The sequence below is a fragment of the Periplaneta americana genome, chromosome 1 (genome assembly GCF_040183065.1).
Source record: "Periplaneta americana isolate PAMFEO1 chromosome 1, P.americana_PAMFEO1_priV1, whole genome shotgun sequence".
Taxonomy (NCBI): domain Eukaryota; kingdom Metazoa; phylum Arthropoda; class Insecta; order Blattodea; family Blattidae; genus Periplaneta; species Periplaneta americana.
In genome coordinates this window covers 92,556,770-92,582,864 of record NC_091117.1, presented here as the reverse complement: position 1 = coordinate 92,582,864, position 26,095 = coordinate 92,556,770, and the positions used below count along the sequence as shown (strand labels likewise).

At 35.2% G+C, this 26,095-nt stretch overlaps 1 protein-coding gene across 2 annotated transcripts in view; it reads left to right on the top strand.

The window, feature by feature from the left end:
• Nucleotides 1–23,774, top strand: part of LOC138698327 (glucose dehydrogenase [FAD, quinone]-like) — a 32,370-nt gene extending 8,596 nt beyond the window's left edge. The window contains exons 1-4 of one of the 2 annotated variants that reach the window (XM_069824180.1): nt 4,704–4,911; nt 11,477–11,662; nt 17,648–17,907; nt 21,629–23,774. In XM_069824180.1, the coding sequence (XP_069680281.1) occupies nt 11,478–11,662; nt 17,648–17,907; nt 21,629–22,953 (1,770 nt within the window). In that variant the 5' untranslated portion in view covers nt 4,704–4,911; nt 11,477 and the 3' untranslated portion in view covers nt 22,954–23,774. Of the gene's footprint in view, nt 1–4,703; nt 4,912–11,476; nt 11,663–17,647; nt 17,908–21,628 lie in introns of those variants that run through there. The other variant, XM_069824170.1, reaches the window with a different exon arrangement.
• Nucleotides 23,775–26,095: the final 2,321 nt, after the last annotated feature.

Below are 26,095 nucleotides of genomic sequence, written 5' to 3'. Positions count from 1 at the left end.
TCATTTTCTTTATCAGTCCACAATTTCTTATAATAATTTTCTAATTCTATGTCTTGTATAATTGTCAGATTTGTTTGATCTTTTTCTTGGGAATTAAGGTTTCTTATAAATTCACATACTTTGTCTTGTCTTCCATGTAAATTGTGTTCAATTTCTGCTATGTAACTTTCCCAATGTTCTCTATTTAGTTTCCTAGTATAACTTTTTAATAATGCTCTTGTTCTATTATATTCTATTTTATTCTGATCATTCTTATTATTAAGATATTTCAGATAAGCCTCTTTTTTCACTCACTAATTTCTGAATTTCGGGATCCCATTTTTTTAAGCCTTTATTCCTTCCTCCTATTTTCTTTGTCCCTAAAACTTCTTTTGCTGTTTTATGTAAGAGTCCTCTAATACATTACCATTCTTCTTCAATTTCCTCTTTTGGCTCTTCTGCGTTTGTATAATCTCTTAACCTTCTTTTATATAGGTCTTGTATCGATTCTTCTTCTAGTAACTTTATTTTATAGATTTCTTGTTTGTTCTCTTCTTTCTTTTTTGTTTCTTTTTTCCAGTTTCTACAACATTTCTTTTGTATATTTATTTTGCTAATCAGTAGAAAATGATCGCTGTGAATGTCACTTCCTCTAAAGACTCTTGTGTCCCTGACCAGATTTTTCATTTTTTGGTTAACCATAATGTAATCTATTATTGAGCATGAACCTCTCTCACTTCTCGTATATTTGTGAACTTCTTTGTGTTTGAAGTAGTTATTAGTTATTCTCAATTGATTAAAGCATGCGAAATTTAGTAGCGTTTTCCCATTAAAATTTAACGTTTCTTCTCCATTATTTTCCGTTACATTTGTAATTGGTGTTTTCCCAATACGAGCATTTACATCATCTGCTATGATTAGATAATCGTTTTTATTTGTTTGATCTATTACTTTTTGTAATTGCTGGTAGAATTCTATTGTGTCTTGTTTTCTGCCCTCTTTTGGTGCATAAATTCCTATTATTGTAAGATTTCCTTTTGGTATTTTACATCTTATTTTCATTATTCTTTGATTTACCCATTCATATGTTGTTATTGTGTTTCTTAATTTTGTGCTTACTAATATTGCTATTCCTGCTTGAGCTCTTTCAGTTATTTCAACCCCACTATAAAGCATTGTATAGTTGTTAAGGTCTTGGCTTCCTTTTTGTTTCTTTTTCGTTTCTGTTATCACTGCTATGTCTATTTCTCTTTCTTATAGTTCTCTTTCCAGTTCGGTTTCTTTGTGGTGTATTCCTCTGACGTTCCAGGTTGCTACTTTAATTAGATCTTGAATTCCAAAACGTTTGTCCTTATGTTTTGCTTTTGTCGTCATCCGTAGGTCAGTCCGGCTATCTCTTTGGAGCTTGTAAGTATTTTTAGATGTCCCCTGAGTACGGTACTAACGTTCTGCAGGGTTAGTCCTTGGGAGGGGCTGCCTCCTCAAAGCCTATGGACCTGCTTCCTTGTGTATTAACCCCACAGGGAGGGTTGCCTCTTGCACCTTTGGCGTTGAGGTCTTCACTCTTGTTTCAGGGCAACATTAGCCCAAATATTAAAAAAACCAATAGCAACATTTAAAACCTAGTAACATGTCTGTGATTGCAGTATAATACTGATTGACATCTTAGTAACCCCAGGTGTAAAAATGAACAATTTCAAATTAACTTCATAAAAAATACAGCACTTTAAACTACACTTCACGGTAAAGGTGGGCTAATGTTGCCTCACTTGGCGGTAATTAAGTTTAATTATTGAAATGTAATACAGAACATGGATATCAGCTTTTTGTTCCATGTTTTTAAAAGTCGAAGCAGCAGAATTTACAATAAAAAGTAATAGGTTCCCATTTAACTTTATTACTCCTTAAAAATTAACACAGCGTGGTTCATTGTACTGTATGTTCAGATAAAACGTTTAAACGTGACGTTTCTAGTGATATAAGTAACGGATCTACGATAATGAGATCAAGGAAGACAAATCTACTAAAACAAAGTTTTCTGATGATATCTATATGAGTTAAATATTGCGTAAAAATTTAGAAGACAATAAAAGGCAAGAGAAGAAAAGAGAAACAGAAGTATAGAAAGAGCGGAAAACAAACATAAATGACAAAAAAAAATAGAAAATAGGTATCAAGATAGAAGAAGATAAAGTGATAAGAAAAAATTCATATCTCTGTACTACATGCATAGGAAGAAAATCAGAAGACGACAGAACAAAACATAGTATATAGAGAAAAATTTAATGGACTATAAAATTAAGTTATCGAAAGAATGATGAAGGAAAGAGAAATGACGGACAAAGAAACCAGAAAATACGTAAGAAAAGAAAGGATTATCACAAATAAAACAAACGAGGGGAATTAGCAGTGAGTTTGGAAAATGTAGGGCCTATATATCGACTAACAAGCGAACCGTCCCAGGTCGTGTGGTTTTAATTTAATAAAAATGTATATTTAAGCTAATTTTCGTTCGTTAAGAAGCGTGGTGATAGTCGATCGTTTCGCTTTTCCCTCGTTTACGAAATACAATGACTTGAAAATCGGTGCTACTTATGCCACTTCTTGCGTGCACTCGGATCCTCATAGTACGCGACACCGCATCACAGCTCTCGAATTAATGCATTAATCTATTGTTTTCTCTTAACTCACATTAATAGAGTACTCTTGCTGAAATTCATATTTTTAATTCAAACTGAATTTGTATTAACTTTGTGACAAATCTTAAATATAATAGCATAATTCAAAATGAAGTGGTCGGAACAAAGAGCCAGTGAACAGTACAAACATTTTATATACGCTGGTTTTTCACACTCTTCTGTAACATACACACAACAACGCAACATTGCTGCAAGAACGTTATCAAACTTTCTCACACGTTTCTTTGTCTTATATCTACACCTCTGCCACGCATGTTCTTGAGGACAGGTGAATTTTTTTTTATTACAAATTAAATGTTTTAAGTGTCAAACAAAATAAGATTATATAACTCTAGATAATTTTTATGTCACATTACTATTAAATGAGGTTTGATAAAAAAAATAAAAGAGGAAAATAATACACATAATGACTTAACACAGCAATACCATGAATCAACTTTTATCTGAAAGCGAAAAAAACGCCTCCATAATTTGCTAATGAAAAACAGTTATATTATAGCTTCACATTAACATGTCATAAGTTTCTTCACAGAGATTGTCACATTCCGTACTGTCATAAATTGAAACCCTTGCACCATTGACAGATATTCCAGCAATAAATACTGTAAAACACAGAAACACAGAGCATGATAACATAAAAAGCATACGAACAGGTTACTTAACGTCTTTACAGATCTAATAACATTAACTGTCTTTGTCTTTGTGTACTTTTTTGTCGAATTTGTTGACATAAGATCTTCTATTCTGACTAAAAATGTTTTTAAGTCTGCCAGGTAGTGCTGTTCCTTTTTAAGTATACAGTAGTTTACACACATTGCTAGCCAGAGTTGAACATATCGATTAGATTTATTTTCGATGTCAAAAAAGTCTTATTAATTTTAGATGATCATTTGGATTTGTGCGAGAATCTATTTTATTAAGTTGTTGTTTAGTTCACTTCCACACAGGTGTTGTGTTCATACAGTTTGTGAGAAGATGTTGTAGCGTTCCAACGTGTCCACGTTTCTTACAGGCCTGTGAATCTGTTAAGTTGTGACTATACTTTTTTCTTCAGTGAGAACAATGTTATTCATACACAATATGCATTTTCTTTCCAGTCAAGCGATATGTAGAGGGCATTGACTTTTCACCATATATTCAACCATTGTAAATTGGGATATTTTTTCATTATACAGAGTGAGTCAGGAGGAAATGTACATGGGTTGGGGGGTGGTAATATTGGTGATTCTGAACAAAAAAGTTTCTATGAACATATGCCCTGTTCTTAACAGAATCCGACATACAGCTGTTTGAAAATCACAGGCGTCAGTCTCATGTTCATCAGCTCTCATATGCGGACACAACCAAAACGACATTATTTTGTAGTAGGATCAATGACACGTATCCTGGGCGTTGGATCGGTCGCGATGGAGCCATTTCTTGGCCACAGAGGTCATCCGACATTACTACATTGGATTATTGTGCGTGGAGTTGGCATAAGAGCGAAGTCTACAAGCACAAAGTGGAAACTTCTCGCTCTCATTTTACATGCTTTTGCTCAAGTAAAGGAATGTCCGAATCAGCTCAGATAAACAACACAGCAGCTGTCTATAAGAGCTGCAAATTGCATTGAAGTTGACGGTGGACTTTTAAACATGTTCTGTAAAAAAAAAAAAGTACACACTTAAACAGATAATAAGGTAACAATGTTCTAATTTACTATCAACTGCACTTTTCATGTTCCTCATTGTTTCCATTGGTTTTCTCCGAAACCGTTAAGAACAGGACATATGTTCATACAGCTTTTTTGTTCAGAATCACCAATATTATCACCCCTCAAACCATGTACTGTACCTTTCCTCCTGACTGACTCTGTATATATAAGTGTGTATTGGGTCCTTTATAGGTAAGTATATATCCTTAACTGTGATGTTAATATTATTCAGATGTGTTAAACCTAGATCTGTCATTCGTGTGAATATTCTGGAGAAACTATTCGGAACTTTGGTTATGGTAATGTGGTTGTTGTTGCTGTAATGGTTCCAGAAGGCTACATCCTGTTGACCACCTTGTCCGTGCTGTGTTTTTGTGAAGTGTCGCATCATTATCGCTTCTGCTTTATTACTGACCGCAGCGAGGCGAAGACCTCCTTGTTTGTAGTCGTTCCTTATCTACAATCTATTCACCTTATACAGATGGTCTTTCCATAAACACACACCAACAGCTCATTTAATCCGCTGGGCAATTTTTTCAGGTAATGGTAGTATTCTAGCTGTGTACCGGATTTTTGCAAGGGCTATGGCATATATATATGCCAAATTCTTTGTATTATATTTAAATTTCTACTTAATTGTTGCAACAATCTTAGACTAATTAATTTCTATTGTTTCCTCATGCATGTGAAAACAATACCTAAACTTTTAATTTGTTTCTTGTTATGTATATTTACGAGTGATGCTTCCACAGACCATTTACCAAGAGGGAGTAAGGATGATTTTAAATAATTTAACTTTACTCCTGAAGCTTCCATATGGTAAGATATCATTTGTTTTAATTGGGCGTATGTGTTTCGGATCTTGTATGTGAGAAAAGAGATGTCATCAGCATAAGCTCTTACGGTGTGTATTCTAGCTGTGTACTTGTTGATGCTAATGCTTGAAACATATTCATGTATTAATCTAATATGGGGTTCAATAGTGATAGCAAAAAGAATGGTGGATAAGGGGCATCCTTGTCGAATACCTTTCTCTATTTTCACTGGGGTCGTAAGATATCCATTAACAGATATTTTTATTGCGCTGTTCCATACAAAGCCCAGATTGCGTTTAACATTACTACGATCCACACCTGTGGAATAACAGCGCGTCTGGCCGCGAAACCAGGTGGCCCAGAAGTATCATGGATCGTTCTTAGATAATAGTAGTAACTTGACTTCAAACTACAGTAGAGCCAAAATGTGAATAAACTAGGTATGTTACAGAGTGCAAAATTTGAATGTCGTGGACCAAAGTTGTGTTCCAGGACCATAGTTGTGGGAAATTACGGTAGCATTTTATTGTGGTTTTCAACCTCTATGAAGCAGCAGTGCTACTACCAGCCACTAGTTGTCTTTAACTTCCATTCGAACTGCTTTTATTCCGTTATTAACTGGTAATAAATAATGTGTACTCCATCTTTCATTTTTTATATCTAATACTTTTCCATATTTACTAAGTACTCCTGTATTACTCTACCGAGGCGAGTGGAGCCGCGGGCGTAATGTGAACTATCGCGTTGACACTCTACGAACGCAGGAGCAGTAGGCCTACAAGAAGCACTCCAAGCTACAGGACTCCACTGGCCTCGTTCGAGTAATACAGAGTTAGATACTTCTGGTGGGAGATTAAAACATCGTACTGTTATCGAATATGCGTCTGCAGTCGATATTGTAACTTCCATACCTAAAGTCTGAGGTTGTTCAAATTTAGGTAACAAGTTTTCTTATATAACAGACACATTACCTTGACATCAATTGTTCGTTCTCTGCTGTTAAGTTGTACAGTGTCTATTTGATCGATGTTAAAACCAATACAATTTACAAACCACTGCGCAGTGGTGAATTTCTAATGCTGCGAGTCTTGTAGCTGCAGGCTCAAAGTTGAGTTTCATTGTGTTGACACGTTTATACGTTGACATGTTTACAGTATAACACTCTGTTCTCGTTAACGGTTATTATTAATGTTAATAATTTATAATAATACACTGAAGTAGAAAACAAAACCAAAGTTAATGTCACGTCGTGATGTAAACAGAAGTTAAACTGAGGCGGAAGAGAGTTCCACTATAACAACACTGGTTAGATGCTTGTCTACTGCGCACACAACCTTCACTCACCGTGTCTCTTACAAGGGAAGGGTTTCGGCTCGAACAGGAATTTCGTATCCAAAATTTGTATACAGGCCCAACCTTAGATCTCTGTAAAGCTCCCAAAAGTTTTCGTTTGTGTAATGTGTGGTTTGTCTGTTAGAGCACTGTACAAGTTGAGGGGTGGGGAGAGCACTGCACAAGTTAAAGGGTGGGACATCTTACCCATAAGCCTAGCCTAGCCTAGAAACTAGTGCGAGTGGTAAAATGTCTAAAGCCCATTTAAGAATATTTTTCTCCAACGTTCTGTCTGAAAATATTGCACCTAATCAAAAGTGTACACTGTTTTGTGATTCATTGAATGCGCACAAGGACACAACCTTAATAAATGAATCATTCCAAGGCTAGGACATTGAATGTATGATCATTCAACCTGAAAAAAAAACTAAATATATCCAAACTCTGAATATCTATTTCCTTAGACAATACAAAGTATATGCTCGGAGGATAACAGATTACATAATTACTCTTGCTGGGAATCCAGAACTTAAATTGGTAAATCGAGTGTTTATAATGAAAATGCACTCTGTTATGCATAACCAGTTGTCTGCTCCAGTATTCCGCCCTGTGCTTCAGTATTCCTGGCAGTCAGCTGGCTACGTGAATCCTAAACAAGTCTCGGACTTCAAAAATGTAATTCAAGTGGCATTTGATTTTTCAGCAATGGAGTGTGATTCAGAAGATTGTTCAGGTGTTGCTTTTGCGTGTTGTGCTTATTGCTCTGCTCCATGCTGTTTTATGCATTTTATAGAAAATCCTCATGTAGGCCTACATTTTTAAAGAAGTGTATTGACCAATACCAACCAAACAGAGACTTATACAAATGAATGCTTTTACGGTCTTCATATCATTGTAACGCAAGCCTCTGTACAAATTTTTAATCAAAAATTCCTGTTCGAGCCGAAACATTTCCCTTGTTAGTAGACTGATGAATGAAACTGTTGATATACAACAGAATGCAATGTCAATTGTCATTAGCCTGCAATGTGTCTGGAATGTTTTCACAGATAATTTTATGTATAAAATACTCTTCTAGCCTTCGAATTACTGTTTTATATTGCCTAAAAAAATACACATCCAAGGGTTGCAAAAATCTTGTAGCTTTTAGAGAGATAATTTATGTTTTAATTTTATTACCCCGTAAAGTATTGTTTACTCCTTCAAAAGTAAATACAGTGTCATCTAACTGACCACTCAAAGAAACCAGAAGTAATAGTGTGGCTTTCTTTACATCCGGGAGAAAACAACTCTTACCCATCTTCTCACGTCATTTTTTTTGTCAGTTTACCGCGACTACTTGATCGACCACGGCATAAAATAGCTTATCATTGTCTACACGTTGTTTTACTTCTTCTTCTTCTTCACTTCAAGGATTAGGTTCATGTTGAACGTTGTTTTACTTTACATCCAAATTCACCTTTCGGTTCTTGAATGTACGTATATTGTGTACAGTCGTGTTCCTAGACTTCCAGCTGCATACCTATGGATTTGGACGGTGTACGAATGAGTGAAAGATGTCATGGATTGTACTATACTGCATTAATGTGAATCAAGAGAAAAAAATTGACTAGACTAGAGCATTAATGCGAGAGCTGTGGTACGGTATCGCGAACTATAAGAATCCGAGTGCGCGCCAAAAGCGATAGAAGTAGCAACGATTTTCAAGTCAGTATATTTCATAAAATAGGAAAAAGCGAAACGAACGACTATCACTACGTTTAATAGGAAAAAGCGAAACGAACGACTATTACCATGTTTATTAACGAACGAAAATTAGTTTAAATGTGTATTTTCATTAAATTCAAGCAACAATACCTGGGACGGTATTGTATATCAGACTTTAGTGTATATGTCGTGTAGGTTGTAGCTGTCAAATTAAGGCTGGTTCACAATAAACCGGGAATGGAAACGGCAACGAGAACTAGAACGGAAATGTTGTTAAAATAAATGTATTTAAATATGAGCATTCACAATTAACTATTGTGAACGCTCACATTTAAATACACGTATTTTAACATTATTTCCGTTCTCGTTCTCGTTGTCGTTTCAGTTCCCGGCTTATTGTGAACCGGCCTTTACTCTTCAAAAACAATTACTCACAAAAACTGAGGGAAATAAAATATAAGACTAACATTGGAAAATTTTCTTTTCTCAACCTTACTCTCAGTGACTGGAATTCTTTACCTACAGACTTACTGAAGGACTTACACAAATAAAACAGGGACATCATTTTATTTTTACTATCATTTTTAATATTAACCTGGCTATACCTTTAATGAAATGGAAACACAGTTTGCTACCCCCTTCCACGACTGTAGTTCGATGATACTATGATACTGGCGTAAAACACAAACAAATCACTCTACTAGGTATAGGAGGAAAGAAAAGTAGTTCATCCATTTACGTAAACTAGGAAATAGGCGATTTTGAGTTCGATAATTTTCATTAGGTTTTTGTTTAATCAAAATACAGTACTGTATTAACAATAAGTGCTTTTACTCACGAACTGAGTTATCCATGCGAACGTATTCATTATGCAGTATATTATATTATACTGTCTACAGCACATTGGCGTACAATATAGAGAAAGAAGTTAAATTGAAAAATAATCATAATATGAATATTTAAACACATTTTTGAAAATGGTGGCCGTTCATTTCGATAAGGCTTCAGTTCTAATGTGCATATTATAGCACTGTAGACTATTGTACCTAATCCCAATTACCAGTTCCGCCCTTCGTACTAGTAACTCATGTTGAAATAATTCTGTACCTACTCTATAACAGAGTACCTTACGTACTGTAAGTTCAATCTTCACTTCTGCCCGATCCGAAAAGATAAAATTACTCAGACATACTTTCTACTGTCCGTTCAAGTGGTTATGCCATAGGATTGTAGAAAGGGAGGAAATCACGTGACAGTTAATTACTTAACGAGTCCCTTTTATTTAAATTATTTTAAACAGTTATATAATATTACGTAGACGTCCAATTCCTAACAGAAATTAATGCTTTCAGAAAAGAGCTAAGACAGCCCAGCCACTAGCTGGCGAATAAAATCTGGTGGGGGAAACCGGGATACGACGTAGGCAAATGGACGACAGTACCTGTGCGAAAATGATTCAACATTGAAAGCTCTTTCGTCACTGGAAAACGCGAACATATTTTTGGAACGTATTGTTTACTATGACCGTAAGGCTACTATGACTGTACATGCGGTCTTGGATCTGTGTGGAGGACGGTTGAACTTCATTAGTAGAAGGGGTGGGAGTGAAGTACATTCAAAAACTCAGGTACAATAAAAATTGAAGTAAAAATAAAATAATGTCCCTGTATTTTAAAAGGTAGGTTTAAGGGCATCACTAATAGGCGGTAATATAAAATACTCGCAATTTGTTAGATTGAAAGTGAAAGTGAGTGAGTTATAGTGAGTGCGTTGAGCATAATAGTAAAAATGCAGTGAGTTATTGTGTCCGAGTAATGGGTTAGATTTACAGTGAAATCGAGCTTTAGAGAGTGCACAGTATGTAGTAGTGTAAGTGCGGTGAAGTATAGTGTGTACAGTGTTTTTGTAGTGAAAGTACAGTGAACTACAGAGCCAGTTTACTAAGTTTTAGGGACCGAGTAATGAGTGTGGTTAATGTGGAGTGGTTACTGGATGTACAGTGGATGTTGAAAATGTTTGTATAGGGTTCCCAAACAAATTGAAAAAAAAAATACGGGACACTTATCAGTTATTCTTTATGTAAGTTGCCTTGAAATTGTTTATACTAATGTATTATAGAAATAACTACAAAATACACTACTCACGTGACAATATTCTTATAAATCAATCCGCCTTGGCCTTTCAATATTTCTCTGAAGAATTAATTTCCTTAACAATTGTTTAATTTGAAGAATCATGTCATCAACAACCACACAATCCTGACTGAAGAATGATTTTATAACAAGCATTGATTTTATTGTTTTTATTTTTCTCATCCTTTCATAGAGCGTTCATGTGAGAAAATAATCTTTCGACACACGCATTTGTTCCAGGGTTACACATAATGAACTCCACTACCCCTCTTCAAATTTGAGAGTTCTCATTCAGTACTTTTAAAACGATCCACCGAGACTTCATTTAATCGTTTGGTGTTGTCATCACTCGCCTTGAGAAATTAATAACTCAAAATAATTGTTTCATAATAGCCCACATACAGACACCTGCAATGATGAAGTGCGGTGTTTGTAATTTGTAATATAGAATAGACATTGCAACTTTTTCATTTTTTCTCAATTTAGAACTCTAAAATACGGGACGGAAAGCTGTCCCGAAGACTTTTTTCGGGACAACGGGACGCATTAGCGAAAAACGGGACGATCCCGTATTTTACGGGACGTCTGAGAACCCTATGTTTGTTCGTAGTGAAGGATGTAGGGTAAAGTTGCCTAATTCCGTGATATATCTAATCCCGTGACACGTTTCTTAAATTGAATGTCAGTCAAAATTTTACCGTTCGACCTTAAAGATAGACATATTTCTCGAAACAGTGCATCTTTCGCCTACTTTTGAGACATCGGTGAACTTCCTAGCAAGGTATCCAATCCCGTAACATTCAGTTAAAAAGTGTATCACGGAATTAGGAGTATCACGAAATTACGCAGCTTTATCCTATATAGTAACATAACATATCTTTTTATAGACTTTTGATTGTACTCTTGTTCTTTCCCTTATTTGCTGCCTTCGACTCGCTTTGTTTAAATCTATACTTTGTGCTTCTTCAGATTTTCTGCCTTGTCTTTACTGTATATATCATTTTTCCTGTAATTACAGTTGGATAAAAATCAATTGCATTTCATAAATATTAATTCCTTTATTTTTATAAGTTCAGGAAAATACTGTATTTATCGCACTATCTCATATTTCCTATGCAGAATGACAGACATTGAGGACAGCTGTCCTGCCGCCAACTCGCTGCAGACACTGTTAAGTTTAGTGACTGCAATTATCAACGCGAAAGTTGATGTAGATGTGTCCCAGACCCAAAGACTCATTAATAAACAACACTTCGACTTCATCGTTGTTGGTGCTGGTGCATCGGGATCCGTTATAGCTAACAGGTAAGCAAGATACGAGTTTGACTGTAGAATTGAAAGCATGTTACTTACATTGACTTCAAGTGAAGTATTCAATCAGAGCGGATTTCTGTGCACCAGAATCTATTATTGTTCTGTATACATAATCACGTAGCCTTAATGAAACCACGCCTCATCAGAGAAATGATTAAATGTGGATTAACAATACTCTCAACAATGTTTTGTAAAACACAATTGCAGAAATTAACTCGACTTCCGTTGTCATGCGGCCCTAATTCTTGGACTGCAATACCGGGCAGAACTCTAAGCACAACCCGCTGCCGTCATCCAGACTGTAGCGAGCTTGAAACACTTGGACACGTGCTTGGACAATGCCCCAAAGGCGAGCTGCTGATCAATGCTAGACATCATCGTGTACGACATGCTTTGGCGATATCGTTAAAAACTTTAAATTGGGAGATTCATGAGGAAGTACATTGTGTATCATCAGATGGTTCTTTTAGACGGGCAAACATTATTGCTATCAACGGACGCTTGAAACGGGCTCTTGTTCTTGACCCTACTGTCCGTTTCGAAAGAAACCTAAATCAGGCCACCGAAGTTGATATTGAGAAGAAGTCCATATATGAACCTTGTCTGCCGTATCTTTCTCAAAAGTACAACGTCCCTCTTAAACAATGGTCCGTCATTGGTTTGCTGTTTGGCAGTAGAGGTTCAATCACAAAATTCACGTGGAATTATCTTAAGGAACTTCACATTCCTTTTGATTATGTAATGTCTATTCTTATAAATATTATCAAGGATTCTCTTCAAATATTACATCATCATCTCTATTTCAATTAATCAACTTATATTTGCCTTCAACAATTAACTTTCTTTTTTCTTTAATGTATCACATCACATTATTATACATGTTTATTGTATTCAGGACCCTTGTGGTCACTCAAAATTCTTTGAGCTGATGTCTATAATTTATAAATTTATTTTTATAGCCGTATGAGTTGAAGTTTTTGATACGCCTACTCTTGTGCAACATGACATAAAGATTTATCAGTAGAACGTTCAAGTGATTCAGAAATATCATCAAGTTTTGCTTCTGTTAGAACCCTTCGTTTTGGCCTACGAATTTTAGAGTTCAGCCTTCCAGTTTCTCTTAATCTAATGACAAGATTTCGAACTGTATCTCTATTTAGAGGTCAAATATCGGCGAATCTCTCTACAAATTGCCGACACACTTGTCGGCATGAATCTGTTTTGATGTAAGTTTCGTACACAAATATTCGTTGTTGTACAGTCAACTTTTCAGCAGGCATTTCAATTACCTAAACAACTAATTTAATGCGCTGCACACACATTTAAAACGTATTTAAACGAAGTACACAAGCACACAAGTCTTCCATCACAGGTTAGTGAAATAAAATGGTGATTGTGCGCATGCCATTAATAAAATTAATGAAAGTTATATGAGTGCAATACACCAGAGATTACGGATCTAAAATGCCACGTATTACCTGGCGCTCTACAGGCTTGCTCTCGCCCGCGTTCTTCGGATCAAGCGTGACGCGACCGCACTGTATATAGAGGTTTTTCACTAACCCACGAGGCATTCTTCTCCCATCTTGCGGACAAGAATGCTGTGGTTCCCGCCATTCTGAACCCGCAATAGGCGGACTAGTAGGCGGGCGACGTTGGCCTACAACTGTTTTGCATGTGTTATTCGTAGCCTAATTATCACCAATTGGAAACAATATGAGGCAGTCTGGTGGGCAAACAGCTGCTTTGTAAGTGTTATTTGTATTGGTAAGAATACTCTGCAACACCCATTTACAGAATTTCACTCTTCTATCAGAATTACCCGATTTCAATTCATACACTTGGGCAAGTTTGTTGTGACTCTTGTTGATGATTTAGATAAACCAACGTTTTACGCTAAATGTTTGAGAGATTTTCGCGGCAAATTTTCGAGAGTGTCACTGATGTTGCCTAAATTTCATCAGTCAGAATTCTATGGCGCGTCTGAGGTTTGTTATCAAATAAAAATCCTAACTCTGCTAATTTCCTGATTATGTCCCGCAAACTCCATGGTTTAGAAAGACGCAGATTCTGGGAATGCTTCTTACTGTTACTACAGACACTTTTAATATAATTCTCATATATAAAGACTCCCTATTTTAATGTGTATCTGTTACGATCCATCTGAACCCAATTCAATTGACTGCACTCTTCAACTGACTGGACTGTACCTAGCCAAGTTGTGGAGTCAAGAACGAAATATGTATTATATTCAAATAATAAGTGTAAAATATCTGCCTCATATTGCTTCAATGTTGTGAAAATTAGTCTATGAATAACACGTGCTGTTCTACCATCCGCCCACCTTCCCGCATATTACCGCTTTCGTGTGGCAGGAATCACAGGGTTCTCGTCCACTAGACGGGAAAGATATTTTTCCACGGGTAAGGACAACCCTCTCTGTAGTAGCTACAGTACGATTATTTAGTCCTGACAGTCGCCGCCGATGTACGCCTGGGTCAGGCGAGTCCATTAAGGGAAGTTCAGGTTAGTCTATTGCCTGCAGTCAGAGCGATTGGATGTCACGCATGCGGTATTAGCGCTATGTTTCCAGTAGAGTTAAGATGTAATGCATTCCTTTACCGACCGCTCGTCCTTATCTCTACTCCAGAACTCTCCCCACTACTCCTATTACTTCCCCTCTTTCGCGTCGCTGAGCTGTCAGGACTAAATAATCTCTCTGTACTTGATCAGTTTAATCAATTGAATAATATTATTACTGTATTGTCAAATATTTTAATTGGTTTATTTTACGACGTTATCTAGCGTCTGCATGAAATTAAGATGATAATGTCAGCGAAATGAATCCACAGTCCAACGCCCAAATTTACCCAGCATTTGTTCTTAATGGACTAAGGAAAAACCCCATAAAAGCTTCAACCAGGTAACTTGTCCTAACCAGGACTTCAAACCAGAACCGCTCGTTACACGGTCAGACATGCTACTACACATCGATGAACTAACATGCAATAGTTATTTACGGTACAAGAACGATATGTAGAACTTAACATGCGAGCATTTTGAGTTCCTTTAACGGTCGTGTATTGTACAACGTTTTATGATATTTTTAATCGTAGGCTATATCTTAAGAGAAAATAAATTAATACTTATATTTTGCATGTTGCTGGAACAGAAATTATTAAGAATTTGTAGATATAATAACAATTGAAAAACGTCTTAATCAGTTACTAATTCAGGAAAAACGTCGTAATCGGTTACCATGATAGGAAAATAAAACAAAAGTGTTCACTACAAATGGTTTTGTCTGAGATTAATTTGTAGGAATGGATTGCATTGAAATTTCTAACGAATATTGATACAAGCAGAACAAGCAAGCCAAAGAGCTATACCAGGAAAATCGCGAGATCGATATTATAAGGAGCTGTAACTATTTAATGAATGGCGAAAAAAGAAGGGGGTGAGAGAGATGTTAAATGAAACGTTTGTAGCCCGTTAAATATAATCTTTATTTATTTTTTTTTAAGTCCAATTTTTGTTTTGCGGTTTGCTTAATGAGTTTTATTCATGTTTATTTGTTTGCTTTTAAATTATTTTATATGTAAGTTTTTGTGTGGATTAGTTATTTTTCTTAATGATTATTTAATTTATTAATTATTCGCAGTGTAAAATAAAAGGTGCTAACCCGTTAAGTCGTATTTTGCTTACAAAGATGCACCTCTATTAAACAGTCTTTACGATTCAAAATACCATAAATATGTTTATGCTCGACCATGCCGAACTGTAGTAATTATACACCTGGTAGCAGCCCTTTAATGGACCTCATTAAATTACACCTTTCATTAAAGTTCAGGTGTTCCACCAATCAGAAAATACCATTGTAGCAATATGAAAGCGCAAGTATCGATTATTCTCGGATATGCAACTGAAAGACAACTAGCACCAATTGCACAATAAATCACCTATATTTGAAATAAAGTCAGTTCTGTTACTATAATAATTAGCGTTAATTGTAAATAATATTCAAATAAATTCAATTTGTCATCTCGTTTTTCAATGTCTAATTCAATTTCAAGGTTATATCAAGATTAATGTTTATTTTACTGTCTAGATTATATCAAGGTCAATGTCGACATTTGTTTCTCGGAAAAAATCAATACTTTCGCGTCTGCGCACATCTCACAATTTACGAGGTATTGCACAAGGTCAGTTCCGCCCCTCAGTCAGATAAGAATAGCATGAATACTTATGAATAATTTCAAGTTAGAAATATGGTCGAGCATAAAAAGTCGTATGAAACTTGATTATAATGGTAATTAAGACGCTCGTATGAAAATTATGAAACTCGTTTGCGCTCGTTTCATAAACATACTCGCGTCTTAATTACTACCATTATAGGCTCGTTGCATAATGTACTATTTCCCACTCCTACTCTAGTAAGTATATTGTTATTACATTGATTCTAAGGAAGAAAATCTATTTTACCGTCATTTCTTTGATTTCTATACGCAACGAGAGGTAAGCAATTTACTCATCTCCCTAGGGAGGTAAGTAAAAACAATTGCCAAGATACATTCATTCATTCTTTCTTCTGCCGACAATTGAAATTTATAGAAACAAATTGCAATTATTATATGTATTAATATTGGTTACAACATTTACATGATTATTATTATATGGTATGTCAATATCTTCAATAAAAAGAGTTACCCGGATAGCGCCTCTGACCGTGAAACCAGGTGGTCCGGGTTCGAATCCCGGTTAGGGAAAAAACCAGGTTAATTTCTTTTCCGGGGTTTTCCCTCAACCCAATATAAGCAAATGCTGGGTAACTATCGGTGCTGGACCCCGCACTCATTTCACTGGCATTATCACCTTCATTTCATTCAGACGCTAAATAACCAGAGAAGTTGATGCAGCGTCGTAAAATAATCCACTAAAAAAAAAAAGAAAAGAGTTACATTTAACATAGAATATTCACACCACAAACTAGGCGGTGTGTTTACTATTTCCGACTTTTCAAAGAAATATGCTAATAAAGAGGTTCACAAATAAATAATCGGTTCTTTAACACCACGCCATTCCTTAAAAATCTTGTTAGAATAGTCATATCTTTTTTTTTTTAATTTCTGTGGCTGTAAAAACTCACAAGCAGCTCTTGGTGCTTCTTGAATACCAAATGAAATCATTTTTAATAAATACAATACAATTTTCAAAATTCCTGCCACACTTCTCTATGTGTAAACAGTTTTACAACTTCTATAGCAAGAAACAATGTAATAAAACAAAAAATACTGAAACGCGTTCACTAATATTAACAGATGTAAAGTCAAACCATTTTTAATAAAACAAAAGAATACTCAAATGCATTCACTGATATTTACAGATGCAAATCCAAGGTAATGTTTGAAAATATAATAGATTTACGTAGAAGTTGGACAAAATATTATAAGCAATTCGGAATGTAAGTGTTGTTGTTGTTGTTCTTGTTGTTGTTTTCTAATGCCAGGCGTTTGACAATAAAGTCATTTGACCTCTTGGACTTCAATATATTTCAAAGATATTGTCATGGTCAGCCACTGAAGCACAGATTTTGAGGTGTTCTGAATCCATTTCTTGATGTGAGTTGCACAATGAGCAGTTAGGGGACTGAGATATTCCAATTCTAGATTTGACCATTCTCGGACTTAATTACTCGTCCTCGACTGGTAGCTACTACTTCCTTGTTGATAAATAACTATTTGTTAGTAATTACGATATGTATTTTCAAACATTTACTGCAAGATAAGAATCTAATCTGAGAAAGTGAGACTGGTTTGTATGACGACATTCTTTAAGGTACCGAATGTCCGAAACATGTCCACACGCATAAACGAACTCAAGGAAGGAATTTAAGAGAAAATTTGTCTCAGGATGTCACGGATTTGCTGTACTGTATATTCTTTTTCATATTCGTAACTTTAAAATTTCACACTTCAGATTGTCAGAAATACCGGAGTGGTCTGTATTGCTACTGGAAGCTGGAGGCGAAGAACCAAAGCCCACCACAATACCAGCATTCTATTGGTATTCTTTAGGCACAAACATTGACTGGAACTTCAAGGGTGCAACTCAGAACTCTTGTGGAGATAAACAGTGTACCTTCTCAAGAGGAAAAGTGCTGGGAGGCACAACGACGATAAATGGAATGATATACAACAGGGGCAACCGGCGAGACTATGATCACTGGGCCGAGTTAGGTGAGCATCTTTGTATAATCATACCTCAAAATAAAAAGCATTAAGTAAATTATTCAACCATAATTTCATCTCTCATTATAATTCATTCACTACAGATATACACAGAATAATTTCGAATTTGCCCAATTCTCTCCTAAATACATAGTTCCATTCCATCCCATCTAAAATCAAATTCACGGATGTCATGCACTAGTTCCCTCAGGATTTAAATTGTAAACACTGATTATTGGTAGTCCTGTTCCCTCCATGAAATGGAAAAACAACTTTCCTTCCTACTTGCAGAATGCGAACTGCCGTTACATATTTTTCTGATACATGTTCATCTTCCATGTATTGTGGGTACCTATGACCACGGCATGGTGCGTCCTCAGGTTGCGGATAGAGGAGACGGCCTCCAGATATGGAGGGTAGCTGCGAATATATTAAATAAGCAGTCGTGGACAGCCGATAAGGGGTGGTCCTTTAGCTTGGGGGATGGGCGAAGGGCTAACAACCCATCACCGTAAAGACAGCTTGTTACGAAACCATACAATAAGAGTTCAGGATAACTGATAGGGTTTGGAATTGAACGGGTTACATCAGCTTCTTGTCTATGCGGATGACGTAAATATGTTAGGAGAAAATTCACAAACGATTAGTGAAAACACGGGAATTTTACTTGAAGCTAGTAAAGAGATAGGTTTGGAAGTAAATCCCGAAAAGACAAAGTATATGATTATGTCTGGTGACCAGAATTTTGTACGAAATGGAAACATAAAAATTGGAGATTTATCCTTCAAAGAGGTGGAAAAATTCAAATATCTTGGAGTAACAGTAACAAATATAAATGACACTCGGAAGGAAATTAAACGCAGAATAAATATGGGAAATACCTGTTATTATTCAGTTGAGAAGCTTTTGTCATCTAGTCTGTTGTCAAAAAATCTGAAAGTTAGAATTTCTAAAACAGTTATATTACCGGTTGTTCTGTGTGGTTGTGAAACTTGGACTCTCACTTTGAGAGAGGAACAGAGATTAAGAGTGTTTGAGAATAAGGTTCTTAGGAAAATGTTTGGGGCTAAGAGGGATGAAGTTACAGGAGAATGGAGAAAGTTACACAACGCAGAACTGCACGCATTGTTTTCTTCGCCTGGCATAATTAGGAACATTAAATCCAGACGTTTGAGATGGGCAGGGCATGTTGCACGTACAGGCGAATTCAGAAATGCATATAGAGTGTTAATTGGGAGACCAGAGGGAAAAAGACCTTTGTGGAGGCCGAGACGTAGATGGAAGGATAATATTAGAATGGATTTGAGGGAGGTGGGATATGATGGTAGAGACTGGATTAATCTTGCTCAAGATAGGGACTGATGGCGGACTTATGTGAGGCCGCAATGAACCTGCGGGTTCCTTAAAAGCCATTTGTAAGTAAGTACATGTTCATCTTTGTATACCAACCTTCATTGTCCATATTAAATCACCATTACTTTTCTGACTTAAACTTTCATTAGTTAAATCGTGGTCGAAACTGCTCCAATGCAATGAATGATGTGTTGCCCAATTTCGACTTCAAGCTGTAGGTTACGCGAGATCGAAGATACTGCAATCGTTCTTGTGGCAGTGAGATGGTTAAGCTTACAGATAACTCAAGCTAGGAACACAGTCTACTATATACAGTCACGAAGCTTGAGTTTTGAAGGTGCTAGGAACAATAGTCTGTGACGGTTCTATTTTGCATTGCCTGTAATGAGGCGATATTAGCGATCCTAGTGGTGAGCAACTATGTAATGTTTGCATATTAACTACGTATTGAGCTTCGCGACTGTATATACTAGACTGTGCTAGGAAGCTACCGGGAGAGGGAAGGTAGTACAGCTAACGAAGGGGCCTCACCAACGCTCCGATACCCATGTATAGTCACATTATCTGAAAAGTTGACCTCTTGACAATGTATTTAAGATGCATCCTCCATATAATATATTGAGCAGTATTTTAATACATAATAACTCGTTTAATAATATTGGTGTTGATGATTTATTTTCTAATTGCAAAGGTATAGGCCTATTCATATATGATTGACCAATGTTCCATCATTCTTCTAGTTATGTGTGTCCAAATTTAGATTATAGTGTTGTCATTAAATTTTAATATTTCACTATAAATCGAGAAAAATAGATCACTTATTTATCTACACAATATGAACAAAACAATGAAAGGAAGACACAATTGAGTTTCTATTTAGTCATTGTAAAGAGATCTCCTTTACTCCCGATAAATCTCCATCTGAATCGCTGCTCACTTCTTCTTCTTCTTCTTCTTCTTCGCTACACTCCCCACCTAAATGAATAATGCAACTGTCCACTACTTCTTCTATTAGAGGAATCTGATTCACATACTCCTCTTCATATTTCATGGATTTTTCAACTTCTTCGCACATATCAGCATCAGACACAGATCATAATAAAAAGTGGACTGATAGAAAATCGAATCACTAAACAATTTCAGATGTTCTATGTGTCTTTTACAGTCACAATGTTTTCGTAAATCACGACGTTTATTAATTTTATGTCTAACTTACAAGCTTCACACCATAATAAGCATATGTCCTTGACTAAAAATAGTCAGGCAAAGTAACAAATTTTATTGACGGAATTTTAATACACCTTCATAGTACATTCACTAGATCACAACTGAACTCTTTACCAAAGGTTTATTTTTTAAACAGAAAGTAGCGTATTAGAAAGCAATAAACAATACAAAACCCGCACCCATTAAACTTCGAATGAAGAGAGCTTCCTTCAAGTGACGTCTTTCATTTTGCATACGAAACTGAAGGTAGATAAGTATAGTAAACAACTAACGACATCCTATAGTCCAGGGCTGGGCAGCAAGAGCGGATTCTACTTTCTCACGGGGAGCCATATGATTTCTCTTAATCCCCTTTCTTCCCCGCCGAAAACCGCGCAGCGTTGATTCAGTGACGGATGAATATTAAGCGTCCCCGTTCAGAGTCTGGATCCGATCCCGATGCCCAGCCCTGCTACAGTCAGTGTTCCTTAAAATATAACCGCCTCTAGACAAAGTTTTGGTGTCCAAACTTTGTTCCTTAATGATTACATTCCATGTAACAATTCAGAATCCTTTTAAAATAAAAAAAGATGGCATTTAGATTTAAAATTAAGTAGTGCTCGGAATGTGAATCACCATACTGATAGAACACAATGTGGGCAAAATATTACGACATTAATAGTGGAATAAAATTAATATCACGTGAAACAAAGCAGAAAATTATAATAAAAAAATCAATCAATCAATCATGGATATTCTAACACGGTAATTTCTGTCTCGTAGTCTAAAGTTATACCATTACGCTACTACACACTTCGGTTAGAAGCCTTTCACAATGTCCTTTCTGTATGTATGATCAGTAAACATCGACGGTATCTGGAAAACTATTGGTAGATAAATTCATGTATGTGGAATATTCGTGGCTTATAAATTAGAAACAGATAACACAACCAGATGGAAGTAGACCTATAAAGAGAGTGTGATGTAAAATTTCGGTAGATCTTCAACGCTTGGACGCCATTGAGAAGGCAATTAAATCGGTCATAATCTTTGTCCACGAGTAATTATAATTAATTTAATGCTAGCCTAGTATATTATATTTTGCTTTCAAATCTGTGTATCTGACATAAATCTTACTAACAATTTGTATTGATAAATATATTTCAAACAGGTAACACGGGTTGGGGCTATGAAGATGTGCTCCCATACTTCAAGAAATCTGAAAACAACAGAGATCCAGACATCTACAAGGACACCAGGCATCATAGTAGAGGAGGATACCTTGACGTTGAACGATTTCCCTATCTAGATAAAAACATCCCAGTAATGTTAGACGCATTTCAAGAACTTGGATATCCTATAGTGGATATAAACTCAGAAAATGTGACAGGGGTGATGCATTTACAATCCATGCAGTCAGACGGTACGCGCCAAAGCACAAACATGGCTTTCATCCAACCTATAAAACACAGAAAAAACCTTAAAGTTGTCACAAATGTAAGGGTTACCAGAGTCCTTATTCACCCGGATACTAAACTAGCATACGGAGTTGCATACGCTATAGAGAACAATAGAACGATCACGGGAGAGGTTTTCGCCAAAAAGGAAGTCATCCTCAGTGCAGGAGTTTTTAATTCACCACATCTTCTTTTACTGTCTGGCGTAGGCCCGAAGGAAACTCTGGAAGCCTTGAAAATTAAACTCATTAAGAATCTGAAGGTCGGTTATAATCTTCAAGACCATATATTGTTTCCAGGAATATATTTTAGCCTTAAAAAAGAATCTCAAATTCTTCCTAGTGATTTGAAAATATTAGAAGATGAATTTTTATATTTCCAGAATACAAGTAACAGTCCCTGGTCTGCATTCGGAGTAGATAATATTTATGCGAATGTAAAGTCAAAGTACGCAAACAAAAATACTGATTATCCGGATTTGTCAATTGCATTTCTTACATTTCTAAGTTGTACTCACATATCATATCCTGTGTGTTATTACGATTCGATTAGAATGGATTCACTACTTCTGCGACCGAAATTCAACAACTACTTGACCATAAATACCACCGATCCCTTTGCTTCTCCCCTTATTTATACCAACTATCTTTCAAACAAAGACGATATTGATATCCTAATCGACAGTTATAACGTTGGAATAGCTCTTGCGCAAACAGCAGCATTTCGCAAAGCGGGTTTTATGATAAACACCACCTTTATTATTACAAAGGAAGATATAGAAAATGGTACATTTACTCCACAAAGAATTTCCGATCAAGAGTTTCTCTTCGCTTGTGATCATCACGTAGGCACTAATAAAATGGGTCCTGAAACAGATCCCTCTGCCGTTGTGAGTCCCGAACTGAAAGTACATGGGGTGAGAGGTCTGAGGGTCGCCGACGCTTCAATTATGCCCAAAATAATTAGCGGCAATCCAGCAGCTACTTGTATAATGATTGGGGAGAAAGCTTCGGATCTTATTAAAGAAACATACAAATAATAAAATAGGCCTGATCTCCAATGAAATAGTAAATAAATTGTCTAGGTAGTTATTATTAGTGTGCATTACATTTGCATTAGTATCTTTATTTTTATTATTGTGCATATTTATAATCTTGCTGAATCCCAATACGTGATCAATAGTTTCTATCTCGTTGCAGCCAGTATGCCTACAACGAGTTTTCATTGCAGGAGTTTTAAGACACCTGGTTGGGAGGTTCATAAAGAGGTTCATTGCATTTCAGCCGCGGATTCCAACAGGCGCGCGGACAATATAGCCATCGACAGGGTTAAGGATGAGGCCATGGTATTGGATTCAACCACCCGCTTTGAGAGAAATCACTCACAAGCAGGCGAGGTCAACAAAGAATATATGAACCACGCTTACCTTTTCATTCTTCTAAATATGACATTCCTACTAATCAGTGGGCCGTCAAAAATATGCTATTTGGAGCGAGAGGTTCCACCAACCAGCTATTAATGAAATTAAAATCAAAACTTTTCAAAAACATAAAATCCTATTACAAATTCTTAGGGACTCTTTACATATCATCCAATGTCATTTATATTTTCAGGAAAGATATTTTTCAATATGACATTTTGAAAACAAGCGAATCTCAAATTCAAGAGTTATTTATTTTTTTTAACTCACGACTTAAAAAACATAACTGTACTGTATTCACGATCTTTGTGGTGACCCTCACTGGAAAAGTTATTATTATGTGGAAATTACTGTGAGGAGCATGTTTATCTTTGACATTTCTTTCTGTTTTATTTGTACATGTTCGAAAAATATATATTTATTTAAATGTGTTATTTCAATCTACTGTTTTATTGTGACTGTCTTAATCACGTAAGGTTCGAAATAGACCTACAGATGGTGATGAAAATTTTAATGAAAAATGTTCCCTTATTAAGGATTTCGTTTAGTTTATTGATTTTGCTTGCTTTTTTTTTACTATTACAGTGCTACAATTATAAATTTTCATCGAAATTTTTTCCTTTTGAAGCAACTTTTTAGCTTATTGATTTTGGGAAATTACATGATTGTGTTGGTATCATTACAAATTTAAATTTTCACTTCATTATGCAATTTATTTCGCATATTGATCGTGCAAAGTTCTACTCGTACATTAATAAATAATGTTGTAAAAATAACCAAGATTTTTTTCAGTAAAATAATAAAAAAGATATATTCGTCAGCGCTTCATATTAATCTTATTAACATTATGAAAAAGTAAAAGTGGCAGTGGTGTTGTTTTGCAATCAGTGTTAACAAAGGCATTAAAGGTTAGACGACTTCCGTTTTATAAGTCGATGGCTAATGAGAATGGATGAATCAATATGGATTTATGCCAAAGAGATCATCTGTTACCAATCTTCGTAATTTTACACATTATGTACTTTCCAATCTGGATAAAAGAACACAGGTTGACGTGACATATACTGGTTTTCAGAAAACTTCGGATAAAATAGTTCATGACATATTAATGAAAAAAATATGTTACTATAATTTTACTGCACTCTTGTTAAAATTAGTCATTTCATGTTTAAGTAAGAGAACACAGGTTGTTTTTTTCATAAATTTGAATATTCAAAAGGAATAAGAGCAAGTGTTCCTCAAGGTTCTAGCCTAGTGTCTTAACTTGTTTTTATTCATCAATGATATTGTTGATAAAATTTATTCTTCAAATCTTCTTTTATTTACAGATCACTTAAAATATTTAAAGCAATTCATGGAACGAATTTAATAAATTGCCATTTAATATAACTAAATGTAATGCAATTACATTCCCCAGAAGTTCAAAAGATTTTCGTATCACTATTGTATCAAGGGTATTAAGCTAAATTATATTTCAGAAATTAAAGACTTGGATGTGTTATTGACCAAAGACATGAACTTCTCCAAGCATATTACTAGACTAGTATTGTTTGTAATGCATATAAAATGCTAGGTTTTATCTCTCCTAACTCTAAATATTTTTATATTCCACTATTACAGAAACTTTTTTATGCATTAGTTCGGTCAACATTAGAATACTGTTCCATAATTTGGACGATAATTAAACATATAAATTTGCTTGAACCAGTTCAAAATAAATTTCTAAAATACCTGTATTTTAGAAAGTTTTAATTATTCACAATATGAAACATACAATTTAACGATTCAAGTTTTTAACATTTCAACCTTATCACATAGAAGAGATTGCAATGCTTTACTATTTTTATATAAATTAATAAATAATAAAATAGAAGATATTAATATACATGATAATATTTATCATTATGTTCCATACACTGCTTCTTACAAACACCATAATATATTTTATCCCAAAAGTAAATACAAATTCATACTATTATTGTCCTACTTATAGAGTTCTACGCACTTATAATAGGTTGCATAGCTTAGGAGAAATAGATATATTTTATATGAGTCTTAAACAATTCAAATACACTTGTAATAAATTTCTGAAAATGATATAGCTTATATTACATTCTGTTGTTTTGTATTAAGATTATTATTTCATTCGTATTAACTTTGTTTTAAGATTTATATTTACTTTATTTTGACTTTCTTGTTCCTATATATCTTCATATTATTTTATGTTTCTTGTATTTATATCATTATATTATCTTTGTCATCTTAACTTTGCGTATATATGTAATTTTTGTATTTAATAATTAATATCTTAGTTATAAGTGAACATTGTAATTGGTAGGCCTGTTATGTACACATCTTAAAATAAAATAAAATAAAATAAAATACAACACTGTGTAAGCAATACGTGTGTACTTTTGCGGCTGTAAGCAAGGGAGCAAAGAGAGCAACACTTCGGTCATTCTGGAAACTTTCCGGGAAATTATATACTGTAGAACTTTCATCAATGGTATTCCAGTATATTTACCCAACAAAACAGAAGTTATAGGGCAGACTCGGCTAATTTCGTAGTAAAAATTTTAGTACAAAAGTAAGGTTAAAATAAAAGATGAGTGTTTTTAATGTACGTGCATTATTAGGTTTCAGGAAATTACATATCATTTTTACCTCAAATCAATTTATACACAAATTACAAACAAGCAATAGAAATAAACAAAGAAAATTAGGAATCAAAAGACTGGTACAATTTTGTAATAGTACAAGG